Here is a 16,621-nt window from a genome sequence, read left to right as displayed (position 1 = left end):
GCCAACTTCCTCTGGCCTTCGTCAGGTGGTAACCGCGACGGATAGGAACTTCGAATCTCCTAACTGCATTCTCAGCCATCACTGCCATCCGTAGTTGTTGTCGTCTCACCACATTTTTGACCAATTACCTCTGGCACGCTTTGAGTGGGATTGAAACCGCTATCTTCAGACAATGTTCATCTGGAACCGTAGAGATTCAACGTCTCTATCAACTGCGCCACAGGCCCCGAAGGGCGATCAAGGTTGGATTCTTTGATCTTATAAATCCACATTTATTTATTATCTGATCTTCCATAGTCGGGTCCGTACCGATTGGTATATATATATATTATTCCTTAATTGGAATTTTTTTTTTTTTTGACGAAGGCCAGAGGAAGTTGGCCGAAACGTTGTGAACCAATAAAAAGATTAAAAAAAACAACAACTAATAAAGATGAGACTAATAGTCCGAAATAAAAATAAAATTAACATAGATGTCAGCTCTACTACATAATCAAGTTATCCGAATTGATTTTTTCAACAAAAGTTTTAAAATAAAGCTGTATGGTTGTTTTCTTTAGAGTGACAAATTTATTGTTCCACTCTGTTAACAAATAACTTTTACCAAACGCATTAAAATTAAATTTTCGCTCACCCTATATAGTTTTAAAGTTCTGCAACTGTTTGTAAATTTCACGTAGGAAAACACGAGTCAATCAAACATGGCAGTCAACGTTTTTTTTTGTTTTTTTTAGATGATCTCTAATTTTAGCCTTAAAAATAAAAAAAACACGGTTTACGATACTACTAACCCTATATCCTGGAGTTATTGCCAGTCAGATTAGGGTAAGATATCTTTTTATATATCTTTTAAGCTCGAAATTAGCGACCACCTAAAAATCAACTGACATTTTTTATGGACGTGTGTTCAGCTATGGGACCGTCATGAAACAAATATTGAAATAAAACGTAAAAATAATTTCAGAACTTTAAACATTACAGTTCGGTAGAAAATTAATTTAATGTGTTTGGTAAAAGTTATTTGTTGTGTATTTTGTTCATTTTCGATTTCTCAGTTGTTAACTATGTGGCATAATTGCATCTTCTCGTTTATCTCTTCATCTCCAGTTCATTCTAACTTTTTAATCTTGTCTAATCACTCAAAAATCGAGACAAAACACTGCTAGAATGCAACATTTTTTCCTGATTGTTTACATTTATTTGATGTGTTTCTACCAGCGTCTGTTTAATTTTCGATTTCGAGTAACTAGTAAGGATTCTTGTGAAGGGCTTATGAACGGCCATTTTTTATTCTAGCCCAACAGAGTGAATATTAAGATTGTTTTGAACTAAAATTGCGCTTTAAAATAAGTTTAAATGCAAAAAAAAAACTTATTCAGATAAGTAGAAGATTCTTGCCTTTAGTAACATTTATTTGTTGCATATTTGTTTTTCATCTCATTTTTTGTTCTGTAACAAATGGCCGAATATCATTCTTCTTTTTTTTTTGGTGGTGGTGGTGGTAGTAGTGGTGGGAGGGGGAGTTCTAAGTTAAAATGTATTTTTATAATTTTCTTTTTAATTCCAAAACTTTCTAAAGTTTTCATATTTATGCATTTCATCCAAAATTTTGAACGACCCATCGTGAGATTTTTACCTAAACTTTTCACTTGTGTCTAAAGCAAAGAAGTACCATAAGCATTAATTATTTCAAAAGAAGCCGATGACAGACAGCAACAGTTTCAAGATGGCGCCAACATAATTGAAAAACCTTGTCAAAAACATTTTAAATCTTTTAATATCAAGTGTTACCTTCCTAAAACGTTTAGCAAATATTTACGAAAAAGTTTAGAAAGGGATGTTTTTGACTCCGAAATATATTTAAACTAGCCTGGGTGCCCAGCGTTGCCCGGATGTTTGGAGGTGTGTGTTGAACAAAAAAAGACGGGGGGGGGGAATGGTAGTTGGCAGGCAGGCTTGAACCTGTACCGCAAAGGAGGCAAAGAACGTGAAAAAAAAAAAAAAATGACGTCATTGCCGTTGTGTCCATTGCCAAACCGGAAGTGGTAAAGGTTTAAATTAAGACTAGACAATCGGAAAGAGGGGATGATTTTCGAAAATATCGGCGAAAAAAGCAACCCCTCCCTGTAGAAAGGTGCCCAGTTGAGGGTGAAAAAATTAATGTTTTTGGCCAATTTTTCGATATTTGTCGTCCGAAGAGTCGAGCTTCAAAACAGTACTGATCTCGTGAAAAGCCATCATCGCTGTCGAAAGTTTTAAGCAGACATACAAACATACATACGTACATTTAAACAGACAGGTGAGATTTTTATAATAGACTAGCGAGGGGTACCTGGCGTTTCATGGGTGTTTTGAGATGTGTGTGGAAACTCCGGTAAAGTAAGTATGAGAATCGAACCCAAACTCTTGAGGCAAAGTTGTAAATTAAAGTGTGAAAAAAAAAACGTGCGACGTTAACCATTGCCCCACCGCGAGATGCTAACGGAAACACGTTTGAATTTATTTAATTACTTGGATTTGGCAGGTGCCCGTTTTAATGAGTTAATGAGGTCAAGTTTTACTGCGGGGCGGGAACGCTTCCCAAGATGTTATAGGAAAAAGACTAACCCACATGCGGCGAGCGACAAGTGTTGAATATTGATCTTCCCGAAATCGAGCAAATTAAATAGACAGGCGAGCTTCGTTGTTAACTGTGAGATATTACGATTTATATGTGATATAAAAAGTTTTAAAAAGTTGTGAACCGACCGACCGCTTCTCTGAAAGAAGCCTTTTGTAGAAATACAGAAAAAGCAAACACACATACATACATTTTCGCTTTTATATTTATAAACTAGCGGGGTAGGGGGTACCCGGCGTTGCCCGAGTGTTTGGAGGTGTGTGTGCTCGGGTGGGGTGGAGGGTGTTAATCAAAACATAAGAATAAGCAAAGTAAAAAAAACTAAACTAACAAAACAAAAAAAGAAAACAGAAAAACGAACGTTAAAACTTCTTTAAAAAATCTGAAAAATAAAGTGGGGGGGGGTACCCAGACTGTGGGGGGGGGTAATCAAAACATAAGAATAAGCGAAGTAAATATTTTTAAATATTAAATGGAAATTTAAAACGTTAAAACTTAAAAAAATAGAAAAAAAAACACAAAAAAACAAACGATGTTAAATGTAAAAATCGGAAAATCAAAAACAAAAAAGAAAACAGAAAAACGAACGTTAAAACTTCTTTAAAAAATCTGAAAAATAAAAACCAAAAGAAGAACATGTGTTTCAATATTAAAATTGAAAAAATCGGTGGGTACCCGGCGTTGCCCGGGTGTTTTTGGGTGTGTGTGGTTGGTCAGGGGTGGGGGTGGGGGGTGTTAATGAAAACCTAAGAATAAGCGAAGTAAAAAAAAAAAAACATAAAAATGAAAGTTACGTGAAAAATGGCTTAAATAACCCTGGTTCAATATTAAAATTTTAAAAATAGAAAGAAAAAAAAAGACATCTCACACCACGATTCGAACCCAAAACGTTTAGATAATGACCCAGCGCTCTAACTAACTGACCTAAGACGACGTACACAAAATTAGGTCATTTTTTTAAATCTCTAAACTAAATCAGGTTACGACGTCGTATGACGTATGCGTAGAAGCGACATCGTCATGAGAGGACGGTTTTTGCTGACCCCTCCCCTGTAGAAAACTACTGATTTCAGGATGAAGGAATTAATGTTTTTGGCCAATTTTTAGATATTTGTTGGGCGAAGGGTCAGCTTTAAAATAATACCAATCTCATGAAAATCCGTGAACTGTGCCGAAAGTTTTTAGCAGACATACAAACACACACACATACATACATACATACATTTTCGCTTTTATAAATACAGACTAGCGGAGGGGTACCCAGAGTGTTTGTAGGCGAGTGTGGTTGTTAATGAAAACCTAAGAATAAGCAAAGTAAAAAAAGAAAACAGAAAAACGAACGTTAAAACTTAAGCGGGCGTTGGGTGTGGGGGAAATCAAAACATCGGAAAAAAACAAAAAAAGACTAACGTAAGGCAAACGAACGATGTTAAATGTAAAAATTGAAAAAAAAAAAAAGAAAACAGAAAAACGAACGTTAAAACTAAAAACAAAAAAAAAAACATGTGAAAAATGGCTTAAATAAGCCTGTTTCGATATTAAAATTTTAAAAATCGGTGGGTACCCGAGTGTTTTTGGGTGTGTGTGGTCGGTCGGGGATGTTAATGAAAACCTAAGAATTAGCGAAGTAAAAAAAAAACAGAAAAACGAACGTTACGTGAAAAATGGCTTAAATAACACTAGTTCAATATTTAAATGTAAAAAATCGAAAAAAAAAGAAGAAAAGACATCTCAACCACGATTCGAACACAGAATGTTTAGATAATGAACCAATGCTCTAACCAACTGAGCTAACACGACGTACATGGAATTTAGTCAGTTCTTCAACTATTTAAACTAAATCAGGTCATGAAGTCATCTGACGCATGTGTAGAACCGATCATCGTCATGAGAGGACGGTTTTTGTTGACCCCCCCCCCTGTAGAAAATTGTCGATTTCGGGGTGAAAAACTTAACGCTTTTGGCCAATTTTTCTATATTTTTCGGGCGAAGGATGAAGCTTCAATATAATACCGTTAATTTTTGTTCTATCTGTCGAAAGTTTTTAGCGGACACACAAGCACACACATACATACAAACATACATACATACATACACACATTTTCGCTTTTATATATATAGATTATAAATTTCAAACAAGTAAAATTTTCGTAAAATTGTATTGTAATTTGGCTTGATGCATATTTTATTTTATTCAAATAAAATCAACGCTTCTATAACGCAGACCCCTGACTTAAATTTGTGTTTGTTTCATTTTTTTATTGTCAAGAAAAAATAAAAGAATCGTTTTGGAATTGAAAATTAGGCTCAAACTTTTCTGATTACGATACCGATTATGATATTCAAAAAAGTTCCAATTTTTCCGATTCCTGATTTTGATTAATCGTTCCAACCCTTTTATATATATATATATATATATATATATATATATATATATATATATATATATATATATATATATATATATATATACTAGTGATAGGATGATTCTGATATTTTTCACGATTCTGATAAAATTACTGTTTCTGTACTCAATTTCCGATTCCAATGCAATTTCCGATTCCAATTCTTTATGAATCTCTAAATATTTAACTATGAAGTTATCATTTTTCCCTGATTACCGTAAAAAACACATGTAAAATTTGTAGATATTTTTTCAAACGTAAAAATACACTGGGGGTGAGCTGATCTATGGATTTTAGTTTTACTGGTTGTTTAAAATAAATAAATATTTGCTATTTTATCATTACTATTTGAAGTGGAAGATTTTATTTAAACAAAATAGAGTAAAAAGATAATTAAAGGAATCGTTTTTGGCATCGGAAAATAGGTACAGATTTTGCCGATTCCGATTGATCGTCCCAAAAAACAAACAAACAAACACACACACACACACACACACACACACACACACACACACACACACACACACACACACACACACTGGAGAGTTTTGAACTTAAATAGAGTCTTTATTTTTTATGATATCTTTCTGTAATTACTGATGTTTTCTTTCAATTCTTGCAGGGTTTGTGGTTTGTCAACATAGACTTTTTCTTGAAGAAATCCGCACAAGAAAAAGCTGGGGCTAATCAAGTCTGGGGAACAGATAATTAAAGGAATCGTTTTTGGCATCGGAAAATAGGTACAGATTTTTCCGATTCCGATTGATCGTCCCAAAAAACAAACAAACAAACAAACAAACAAAACACACACATACACACACACATACACACACACACTGGAGAGTTTTGAACTTAAGTAGAGCCTTTATTTTTTTGGATATTTTTCTGTAATTGTAACATAATCTGACTAAGACATTGACAAATTTTAAAAAGAAAAATGCAAAATTCAAACAATCTTTATGAAAAAAATAATATCTCTTAAATGTTTTCCATTTTCAGCTTCGCATATTTTTGCTCTTTCCAAAACATTATTCATGACAGATTGTAGAATCTCTGGATTGTGATGTAAATCCCTTATTTAGTTCCTGGTGTTTTCTTTCAATTCTTGCAGGGTTTGTGATTTGTCAACATAGACTTTTTTTTTGAAGAAATCCGCACAAGAAAAAGCTGAGGCTAATCAAGTCTGGGGAACATGGTGACCATTTGACATTGGCATAACGAGAGATAATATTGTCATCAAATTGACCCCTGATTTTGGTAAAACAATTTCACAACTTACGTACAATGTTCAATGCTGTACTTATTCAGATTTAAATTCCAAAATTGTAAAATGTATGAGAAAAAAATAATCATTAATGCTTAAATGACAAAGATTTTCAATCATTCATTCAGCGACTTTTTGGACACTCTGTATTAAATGAAAGATGAGGAATAAAAGTTATATATATAATTGTATTATATCATTGGAACAATAAGGAAAAGTAAAATGGGGGACTTAAGAGAAAAAAAAAGAACCCTCATTAGGCCATGGCATTTCGAAGCTACGTGCTTCTCATCAGAAGAGGAGAAGGATCAGAATTATACAAAATACAATACTGTACCTTCTTTAATATTTCTTAATTAGTTTTTAACATATTATCTTATTACCTCATGCTCATTTCAGATCTAAATTTGCAGTTTATATAAAACACTGAAACAAAAGTTTCGTTTTTTTTTTTTTTTTTTTTTTTTTTTTGCACAAACACTGTCCAATTTTTTTCAATGAAAAAAATATTATTTCTTCACAAAGAAATTTTTTTTTGCATTTTCACACTAAACAAGGTATGGTGACACTTTGATGTTGGGGACTACTCTCTGGGATACAATTGCAGGAATACTATGTAGGGAGTTGAGCAGCTAGATGTCTGTTTACATTACACTTGAACTTCTGCATGTCAGTACAGTCAGGGAAGCAGGATCCCGGAAGGGAACTCCAAAGTCTAGCGATTCTGGGGAAGAAACTATTAGGGTAGAAAGCTTTCTGGCATCTGGGGATCTTTACTGTGTAGGGGTGGGATTTTGCTGCTTGTGAGGTTTGTCGGGGGGTATTTATGCCGAGGAAGTACAAGCGCTTGTAGTTTGTCAGAGCATCCACCATAAAATACCTGTAAGAGAGGCAGAGGGATGCAACATTTCTTGATGGAGAGAGACTGAAGCCTAGCTGACAGTTTTAGGTTGGTGACTCTCATTTGAAATAAATTGAAAAATAAAAACATCCTTTTTGTTGTTATAATGAATAATTGTTGGATAATTTTTACAAAACTTTAAGAAAATTAAAACTTTAATCAAGAAAAAAAATCATCCATAATATAAATCTCACCTGTCTGTTTAAATGTATGTATGTATGTATGTTTGTATATCTGCCTAAAACATTCGACAGAGGCGATGGATTTTCACGAGATCAGTATCATTTTGAAGCTCGACCGTTCAGACGACAAATATTGAAAAATAGGCTAAAAACATTAATTCTTTCACCCTCAACTTGGCACTTTTCTACAGGAAGGGGTCGCTTTTTTGGCCGATATTTTCGAAAGTCATCCCCTCTTTTTAATTAACTAGCCTTAATTTAAACATTCGTCACTTCTGGTTTGGCGATGGACGCAACAGCAAAGATGTCACGTTCTTTTTTTCACATTTTTTTCCTCCTTCACAGTATGGGTTCGAGCCTGCCTGCCTACAAAAATTTTTCCAGCTGACTACAATATGGTCGTCTTCAAGTCCAACATAAACAAGTTCTTAATGAGCTGTTTCCTTTATTTACCAAATTTCCACTATTAACGATTACTACGATATTGTCCCATTGACTACTGTACACTCTTAAACCCTTATCCTCGAATGGCATCTGGGCCTTGATAAGTGGTGACTCATATGTAAAAAAAAAAATGTGTTCAATATGTAAACGTGTTTAGTTTTGCTTTTGTTTTTTTTTTTGTTTATTTTGTTGACTTTTCTGATAAGAATATCTGCAACCCAAAACGAATCGCGTGTCAAAATATTGTTACATAATTTGTTATGACTTCCCCAAAACAAAAACAGCAAAATTTATCTTTAAATGAAAATAAACAGAAATTACAAAATTATTTGTTTATATCATACAACAATTTGAAATTTTATTTTTTTTATTTAATAACACAAATGAAACATAACATTCAAATTCTGCTTTTAAACTTTAATTCAAGACAATTTTTAAAAGAATTTTTTATTTTTTTATTTATTTTTTTTTTTTAATTTATTTTTTTTATTACATTTTCACCCCAAACAAGGCAAATTGCCACTTTGGTGTAGGGGGCTACTATCAGGGGCAACAACTACTGGGGTACTATGTAGGGATTTGGGCAGCAAGGTGTCGGTTCACGTTACACTTGAACTTCTGCACGTCAGTACTGTTGGGGAAGCAGGGACCTGGAATGGAATTCCAGAGTCTTGCGGTTCTGGGGAAGAAACTATTGGAGTAAAAAGATCTTTTACATCTAGGGACCTCTACAGTGTGGGGGTGGGATCTAGTAGCCTGTCGGGTTTGTCGAGGGTGCTCGCGTCGTGGGGGCACAAGTGATTGCAGTTCATCAGAGCATTCACCACTTTGGGCCGTTATTTACACAACGTTTCAGTCGATGTACCTTCTTGAGGTGTATCTTGCCTAACTCGGGAATTTGCACAGAATTTCTGAGAGAACACTTTATTTAATCGACAGGGGTACTATGCTCTTGTTCCGTCAGCCATGAGTGGGTAAAGTCCTAAATAATTCACAATTGTATTTCAAGTGTCAACCACACTGAGGATTAAACTTTCAACCCCCAAAAAACGTATAAATTGCAACGGAATGTTACCAAATACTTTATCCACTATGCCATAGGTCGTTATGGACAATTCTAGCATTTTAATTTTTAGGAGCCTTAAACCAATTTTTTTCTAGATAATCTTATTATATATCAATATTTATTACAACATATTTTTTTTTATTCTTTCTCTCTCTCTTTATATATATATATATATATATATATATATATATATATATATATATATATATATATATATATATATATTAGTGTTGTGACGATTAATCGGAATCGGAATCGGGAATCCAAAGAATCAACAAATTTGCGAGTATCAGAATCGGAACCGGAAAATTTGGTACCTATTTTTCGATGCCAAAACGATTCTTTTGATAGTCTTTTTTTATTTGATTTTGTTTAAAGCAAAATCTTCCATTACTGGTAATAAAATAATAAATATTTATTGATTTTAAATTACCAGTAAAGCTAAAATCGATAGATCATCCTCCACAAGTGACATTTATGAAAATATTTGCACATTTAACATGTGTTTTTTTTTTTACAGAAATCGGCGAAAATAGCAACTCTATAATTAAATATTTAGAGATTTATAAAGAATCAGAATCGGAATCGGTAATTGTATCAGAATTAGGAATTTAGTATGGAATTCGTAATTGTATCCCAATTGGGAAAAAATATTGAAATCGTCCCATCACTAATATATATATATATATATATATATATATATATATATATATATATATATATATATATATATATATATATATATATATATATATAAGTTTTTTAATTTTTTTTCATAATATTATTATTTTGTATTCCTGCACGTCACCAATTAAAAACGAATAAAGAAAAGTTATAAGCTTTTATACTTTTCGCATTCTTTTTTATTCATATATATATATATATATATATATATATATATATATATATATATATATATATATATATAATTGTTTACATTAATAATTATTAAATACCTACAGACACTAGTGTTTCATCCTTTTGGAAATCATCAGTACAGGGTGCCACAATTAACACCAGTTGATAGATTTGAACCCGGCAACAGAAGCCATGTCTGGCTTCATTAGCAAGGACCATTCCATTTGGCTACCATACTGTTGAAATTTAAATATTTTTCTGTCAAAGTGATCTAATCGTTATATGATGATCTGTGCATATGGGCTAAATTGACCGATGGAGGAGTTAAAGGAAGAGAATAAAATCAATACTATAAGAGGAGACTTATCAGAATAATACAAAGCTCAACAAAATTGTATTGGATCTTATTTAGAAGTAAATTAAGAAGGAAAATGAAGATATAAAAACTATATACTAATATATATATATATATATAGATTTATTCATTTATTCAATAACATACACACATACATACATACATGATGATTGCAACGTCTTAACAGACGAGTGCCACTCCCTCAGAAACTTAAAGTCCCTGAGCCCAAAAATGACTTTTTTTTTTTTTCTAGTCCTACCGGTGAATTCACACGCTCAAGCAGGCATGACACTGAAGACAGTCATTGAGATCAATTATTACATGCTTCCAGCATTTCAAGCCTCCACACGTCACAACTTTTCCATTGCCACAAGACCTTTAATAGACAAATGCCTGAGGGAGTATCTATACACAGATGATGTTACAGAGTCTTAGCTTTGTATGACAGCTAAGTCTCTCTCTCGGTTCAAAATGTTGAGATCCAGCAACAAGTAAGAGCAAGATAGCCAGCAACAAGTTAAACTGCAGACCAGCTTAATGCGGGTACTGGTCTCCCGCTTTATGGTTTTTTAAATCAGAGATTTGCTTCTCCTAGAAAGGTTGCCTTCGCCATGGCTTACGGGAGCCCTCTCCACCCCAACACACATACATACACACAAACACACACGGTGCTAGTTGGTCGTTGTCCCCGAAAAAGGGTTCATACGCCCTTTGGAAGGTCTTTTGTTTTTCATACATACATACATACATACATACATACATACATACATACATACATAACCTTGAGTCCCTGGAGGGGCATAGATCATCCACAACTTTGTAGATGCTTTTGTAGTGAGGAATTCTTTTTTCGGGTGGGGGTGCTGGCCCCACACTCAACCTTCCAAGAAGGTACATACAGCGCCTAGCCTACCCAAATGGTTACCCATCTGGTACTGGCCAGGCTCAATGTTGCTTAACTTTGGTGATCTGGCGAGAACCGGTGTGTCAACCTGATTCTACCATACTTAATCAATAAAGGTATACAATTGAAATGAATGGCTCTAGTCTTGGGGAAGCTTTATGTTCTGACAAGCTTCTGGGCTTGACTTTTACTCCTAATCTGAAATGGAACACGTACCTCAAATCCATTTCCAAGGTCACTGGAAAATGGTAGGATCTTTCTACTGCTCCAGCAGATATTTTACTGCTGATGCAAGTCTCTACCTATATAAAGCCAGGTATGTCCAAGGATGAAGTACTGTTGCCACATCTGAGCTGCTAGAAATACCTTACCCTGCCTTGACAGAGTTCAAAATAGACTTCGTAGCCTAGTGGGGGATACCTTTTTTCTTTTTCCCTGCAACCTTTTTCCCACAGAAGAGACATTGCGAGCCTCTTCTAAAATCAAATTGATCAAGTACATTTTTTTAAAAACATCAAATTTTATGATGAAGCGAGGATGGTGTCTCTCTATGCCATCTTTATAATTCATCAGTGGTTATTTTCTCCTTAATAACCTATCCAAAAATAGAGATCAAAATCTGCTTTGTTATGGCTACGATTAGTCGCTAAAAATCACACAAAAAATCTGATTATAGATAAAAACAACAAACTTGATCAATTAATCAGATTTTTGGAATATGGTTATTTTCGTGCCGTGACGTGTAAGTACATCATAGAGATTTTTCTGTATTATTATTTTTTTTTAAATCAGTTGAATTCAGGATAAGAACTGAAATGTTCAATTTTAATCATCGACTCCTGGTGTCAACTGGCTACACTACATGAGCAAAGGGGAAGTAACTCTTGTTTACTTAAAATTTGTATGACGACGACGACGATGGCTGTAAATGTTTTGACAACGTGTATTTAGAAAAGAGTCGCCCACTGTAAGAGCCGGCATTTTTATTTTTGCCTTCAATCGTCGCTAAAGATTCTTTCCTGCCTGACCTGACAATCAACCCTGGCCATTTAACAGATCGGAAAAACAAGAAGAACGATGATCAAGGCAGTTATTTTAATCGGGGGACCAATGAAAGGTAATGTCATACGATTGAAAAACAATTCGGTTCAATTATAGATTAGGGGCGCGGTCGAAAAAAAGATGGTAATTTTGGGGGATTTAGGAGCACAAATGAACCATAATACTTGACTTTTCGCGTTTAAACTTTAATTGATACCGAAATTAATTTCTATTCAGCAGTTTAAAAGTCTTCCACATTTTGAAGGCCCAGGAAGTAAAAACACGCCGGCCATTTCGAGCATTTTTTTTTTTTTTTGATCTTGTAGAAAGTAATTTCATTTTTGGTACTCATATTTTTGTACTAGGGTGATCCGTGCTGAAATAATAACGTTATTATTTAAAAAGCCATTCTTAATATGTACCTATTCTATACTTTAACCTTACAAGTGAATAAAAAAAACATATAAAACTTTAATTAAACTTGGAAATACGATTTAAAAAAATAGCGCGGATCATTCTCTGCATTAGCACCAAAAATCTTTTTTTCTGTGTGTATTATTAATCTCTTTTGCGAAATGAGATTTTTTTTGTTTTTGTTTTACAAGCGATTACGTGTAGTTTTGAAAACTGTTTTTCTTGTCAATCGGACAGTTATTGATAAGAACTGGCTAACTGCCCTAAAACGCTAGAAATAGGGAATAATTTTACGTCAAATTAATATCCGAAACTGCCCTCCCCTCCTCCGCTCATTGTAAATTTTAATTTGTTGTTGGTGCTTATGCACTTATGTTACCGTGCTTTTTTTAAAAATAGTATTTTCAATCTAAATTCAGGTTTTACGAAATCTTTTTTTTTTTTATTATTAAAATGTTAGGTGAAAGTACAGAATTACAAAACACCCTCCCGCCCTCATGTTAAGAATGGCTTTCTAAATAATAACGCTCGCGTCGACCATATGCGCGCGCTTGCGCGTACAAAATGGCCACCCGTGATAACATATAGAATTACATGGTTTAATATTTGGAAAACTACTTGTTTTTCGTCTAATTTTAATTTTGCGCCAATTACTACACTGTGGCAAGGCAGTTTGGTACGCAAGTGCACATTTAACAGCCTTCGTTTATGCTCACGCGTAGCGTAAACAAAGACTAGGCTGTAGAATGGAAAATAGTCCCAGAGTTAATACCATGCAAAAGAAATCAAATAAAAATCTTTTAAGCCAATAAACACTAAAAATAAATAAATAAATGCCCCCTCTCTCAGGTGGCCAGAAAGTGGGTGCTCATTTTAAATTAAATTTACATGGAAAAGTGATCATCCACTTTCCGAAAAAGTAATTTCTTCATATCATGAAAATCATTTTTTTTGCGACGGAAACGGTTTGCAGATTTGTTTTTAGCACACCGAAATCTACCAAAAAAAAAAAAAAAAAAAAAAAAAAATTTGTTATATACGAACGTCAGACGGGCCTTAAAGTAAAATAATACCATTTTGTTTTTCTTTCCATCAGGTTTTTCAGAGTGTTCTCATGTAATCGCCTAAAACAATTGAATCTAATGAGGGGAGGGATAGCGGAGGTTGTTAATCTACAATTTACCGTAACTTTTCGCTAGAGTTAAAAATTGAGTTTCATTTTTATCCCCCCCCCCCAAAAAAAAAAAATCTGTATCGCCCGTACCCCTATCATTACACATTAATGTCGCTATTTAACTTTTTTTTTATTTTAAATTTACTTTAATAATTAAAAAAAAAAAAATAAGAAAAAAAGTCGTCAATTTAGGAAATTGACCCCCAACTGGAAATTCCACGATTTACACTTTTTTTTCTTCACATTAATCTCACCCATTACAAACTTAACTTTCAGATTAAAAAAAAATTTGAAAAAAAAAATTATGACTTTTTACGATGGGGTATCAGTTTTTAATTATAACGTTCTACTAAATCGAATACTGACTTTGCGACCATCACTGAAAAAAAATATTACGACTCTCTCATGTGACCGGGGTCCTGGATATGACCTTAAACTATATCCGATGATGAGGCCCCAGCTTGCAGGTTTTGGGGAGTGTGGAGCCACCCTTTAATTGCCATTGCTCCCAGGTCCACTGACCCGGAGTGGTAGTACCTGTTAGGGTCCCAACTATTGGTTAAATAGAAACCCACTTGAAAAAAAAAAACAAATATATTCTATTAAAAAAAATTGTTCTTGAAAATCACTGGATTCGGCATAAAATAGCCTGAAAAGGGTTGATATGCCGTAAAACAACCAACCAACCCAACTCACGTGACCGGTGATTATTCCCGTCTAAAAAAAGAGGTTAGGAAGGGAACTTTCTTCCCCCCTTCTACCTCCCTCTCTCATCTATCATCTATTTCATCCGCGTCGTCTTGCTTGAAAGAATCCCAACTATAAAAAAATGGCCACCCAAGAATGGACATTTTGCAAAATTTTATAGAAAATGTGTTACAATATGAACATCTTGTTGAAAGCAACTAGTTGTGTTCTTGTGGACATGCCATGTCTATACAAATATGTTCAGCTTTCAAAAATGACAAGGTCTGTTGGAGATGTAAATGAAAAATAAAGGGAAGTGAGAGTTACACTGTTAGATTTATTGGCAACATGTTTTTACCAGACGTTGTCCGGGTGGAGGCATTATAGAAAAATATAATCATTTCAGGTTTTCCTGGTTTTAGATTTAATAGCAAGCCGTCCGGCATTATTCGGTTGTAAAATATGCTTAAATATGATATTTTGATAAATGCAGATTTCATATTTAATTATTAGATTATATTGGACCCAATATATAGTAATAGTAATGATTTAAAAAGTTGCAAAGAAAAAAAAAAAAATTACCTGTGCACCACCATCGAGAATCGAAACGAAAACGTTTAGCTTAGGATTTAATTTTTCCTTTGACGTTAATAACTGTACTATGAAGACATCTTTACTGCAAGGCTAAAAATTAAAACTTGAATCAATATCTATGACGTCATGCATGCATATTCGTAATGCCGTCATTCAACCTCCACCTGGCAAATTCCATTTTTTTAATTTTCACACTTTAGCATTAATTTTCTCCGGCTAAAACCCAATTATAAAGTTTCGCATGGATTCAAATACCCCATATATTAAGTTTCATGTCTGTAGACCAAAAACTGACAGGAGTTTGGTAGGCAAAACTTTTTAAACAAAATATATATGCATACATACATAAATAAATATATATATGTATATATATATATAAAGAAAGAGGTTTGTTTTTACTATAACCTTTTTACGCAAATATTACGCAAGTATAAATCATGTAGAATATCTGCATAAATATAATTACACGTAATAATTAACTAAAGATAATCATCGCATAAGAAAAACGAAAAAACTAATAGGGAATTAATTAAAATGAATGTTTAAAAGGATATGCAAATTAGCTAGATCTTTTGCAGATGTATGTAATTCCATGACCCATATATAAAAAAAAAATTATTTTCTTTTTAAATAAATAGAAAAAAGGGTTATTAATATGAATATCAATGCACACAAAAAAGTTTATTGGAGTATAGATTATATTGTACCCAATATATAGTAATTGGTCCAAAAGATTTTTTTTTCTTTTTAAATGACTTGGGTTCCATCAGCTAGAATCGAAACCAAGATCTGTAGCTCTCCAACTTTATTCGTCACCATCTGAGCTAAATCCATAAGCAAATAAAAACTTAAAAAAATAAAATTGTTAAAAGTTATAAATGTATATTTGTGCATGCATAGAAAAGTATTTTTTTTTTTTTTACTTTAACTGCAACTCAATATTCACTGTGAAGTTATCGACTTTTGAAAGTTTTCGGGTATGCTGAAGACATTTAAATTTGGGGAAGACAAGTACTAATGCACATACGTGTTACAAAATACCCTCTCCACATGTTAAGAATGGCCAACGCCACTAACATTTATTAATACATTGAAAAAAAAAATGTCTTAATATCCAGCAAAATACTTGTCCGTCCAAAATTTAAGTGTGATATTCGTTTACAGCATACCCAACACCTTATACAAGTCTTTAAGTTAAAAATGAGTTAAGTTGCAGTTAAAGTAAAAAATTTTCCCATAAAAGTAGCACGTTTAGTTGACTTAGGCCTGCCTAGTTCCCATTTTTTTTTTTAATAGTGACCACTTAGCAGTTATTTTTACTGACTAAAACCCAAATTGAATTTGTTCCATATATACCTGTATATCAGGTTTCAAGACCAAAAATTGACTGGAGACCATTCCTCACAGGGAGACAAAGCCACTTATCTCTTTCTCTCTTTCTATATATTTATTTTTATTTTACTTTTTAACAGTACAGTACTTTACGTACATGTTTCGCAGCTCATCAGCATAGCTTGACTGTAGGTTGAAGGTTCAATCCTCAGTATAGGCAGCCGAAAAATACAATTGCAAATTACTTAGGACCTCTATCCAGTCATTCAGGGTACTGAGATTTGGGAAAATCTTTATAATTGGTTTTCAACCATACATTTGGCTTTTAAGGGGGTCAAAATTCAACGATTTGACCTTTGAGAACTCTACCAAACTCCTCC

At 33.5% G+C, this 16,621-nt stretch overlaps 2 protein-coding genes across 3 annotated transcripts in view; one reads left to right on the top strand and one right to left on the bottom strand.

Annotated features, from left to right (window-relative positions):
• The window catches only part of LOC145254681 (pseudouridylate synthase TRUB2, mitochondrial-like), a 175,420-nt gene that overhangs the window by 46,259 nt on the left and 112,540 nt on the right, over positions 1 to 16,621 (bottom strand). The window contains exon 1 of one of the 2 annotated variants that reach the window (XM_080113327.1): positions 11,216 to 11,836. The exons of the other annotated variant lie outside the window; for it this stretch is intronic. Within the exon in view, the coding sequence (XP_079969453.1) occupies positions 11,216 to 11,226 (11 nt within the window). The 5' untranslated portion in view covers positions 11,227 to 11,836. Of the gene's footprint in view, positions 1 to 11,215; positions 11,837 to 16,621 lie in introns of those variants that run through there. 2 annotated transcript variants of the gene reach the window in all.
• Positions 11,886 to 16,621, top strand: part of LOC145254680 (mannose-1-phosphate guanyltransferase alpha-A-like) — a 65,865-nt gene continuing 61,129 nt past the window's right edge. The window contains exon 1 of the mRNA XM_080113325.1: positions 11,886 to 12,116. Within this exon, the coding sequence (XP_079969451.1) occupies positions 12,077 to 12,116 (40 nt within the window). The 5' untranslated portion in view covers positions 11,886 to 12,076. The remainder of the gene's footprint in view (positions 12,117 to 16,621) is intronic.

Source organism: Euprymna scolopes, chromosome 30 (genome assembly GCF_053919585.1).
Source record: "Euprymna scolopes isolate OS-2025 chromosome 30, ASM5391958v1, whole genome shotgun sequence".
Lineage (NCBI taxonomy): Eukaryota > Metazoa > Mollusca > Cephalopoda > Sepiida > Sepiolidae > Euprymna > Euprymna scolopes.
This window is presented reverse-complemented; position numbering and strand designations above follow the sequence as displayed.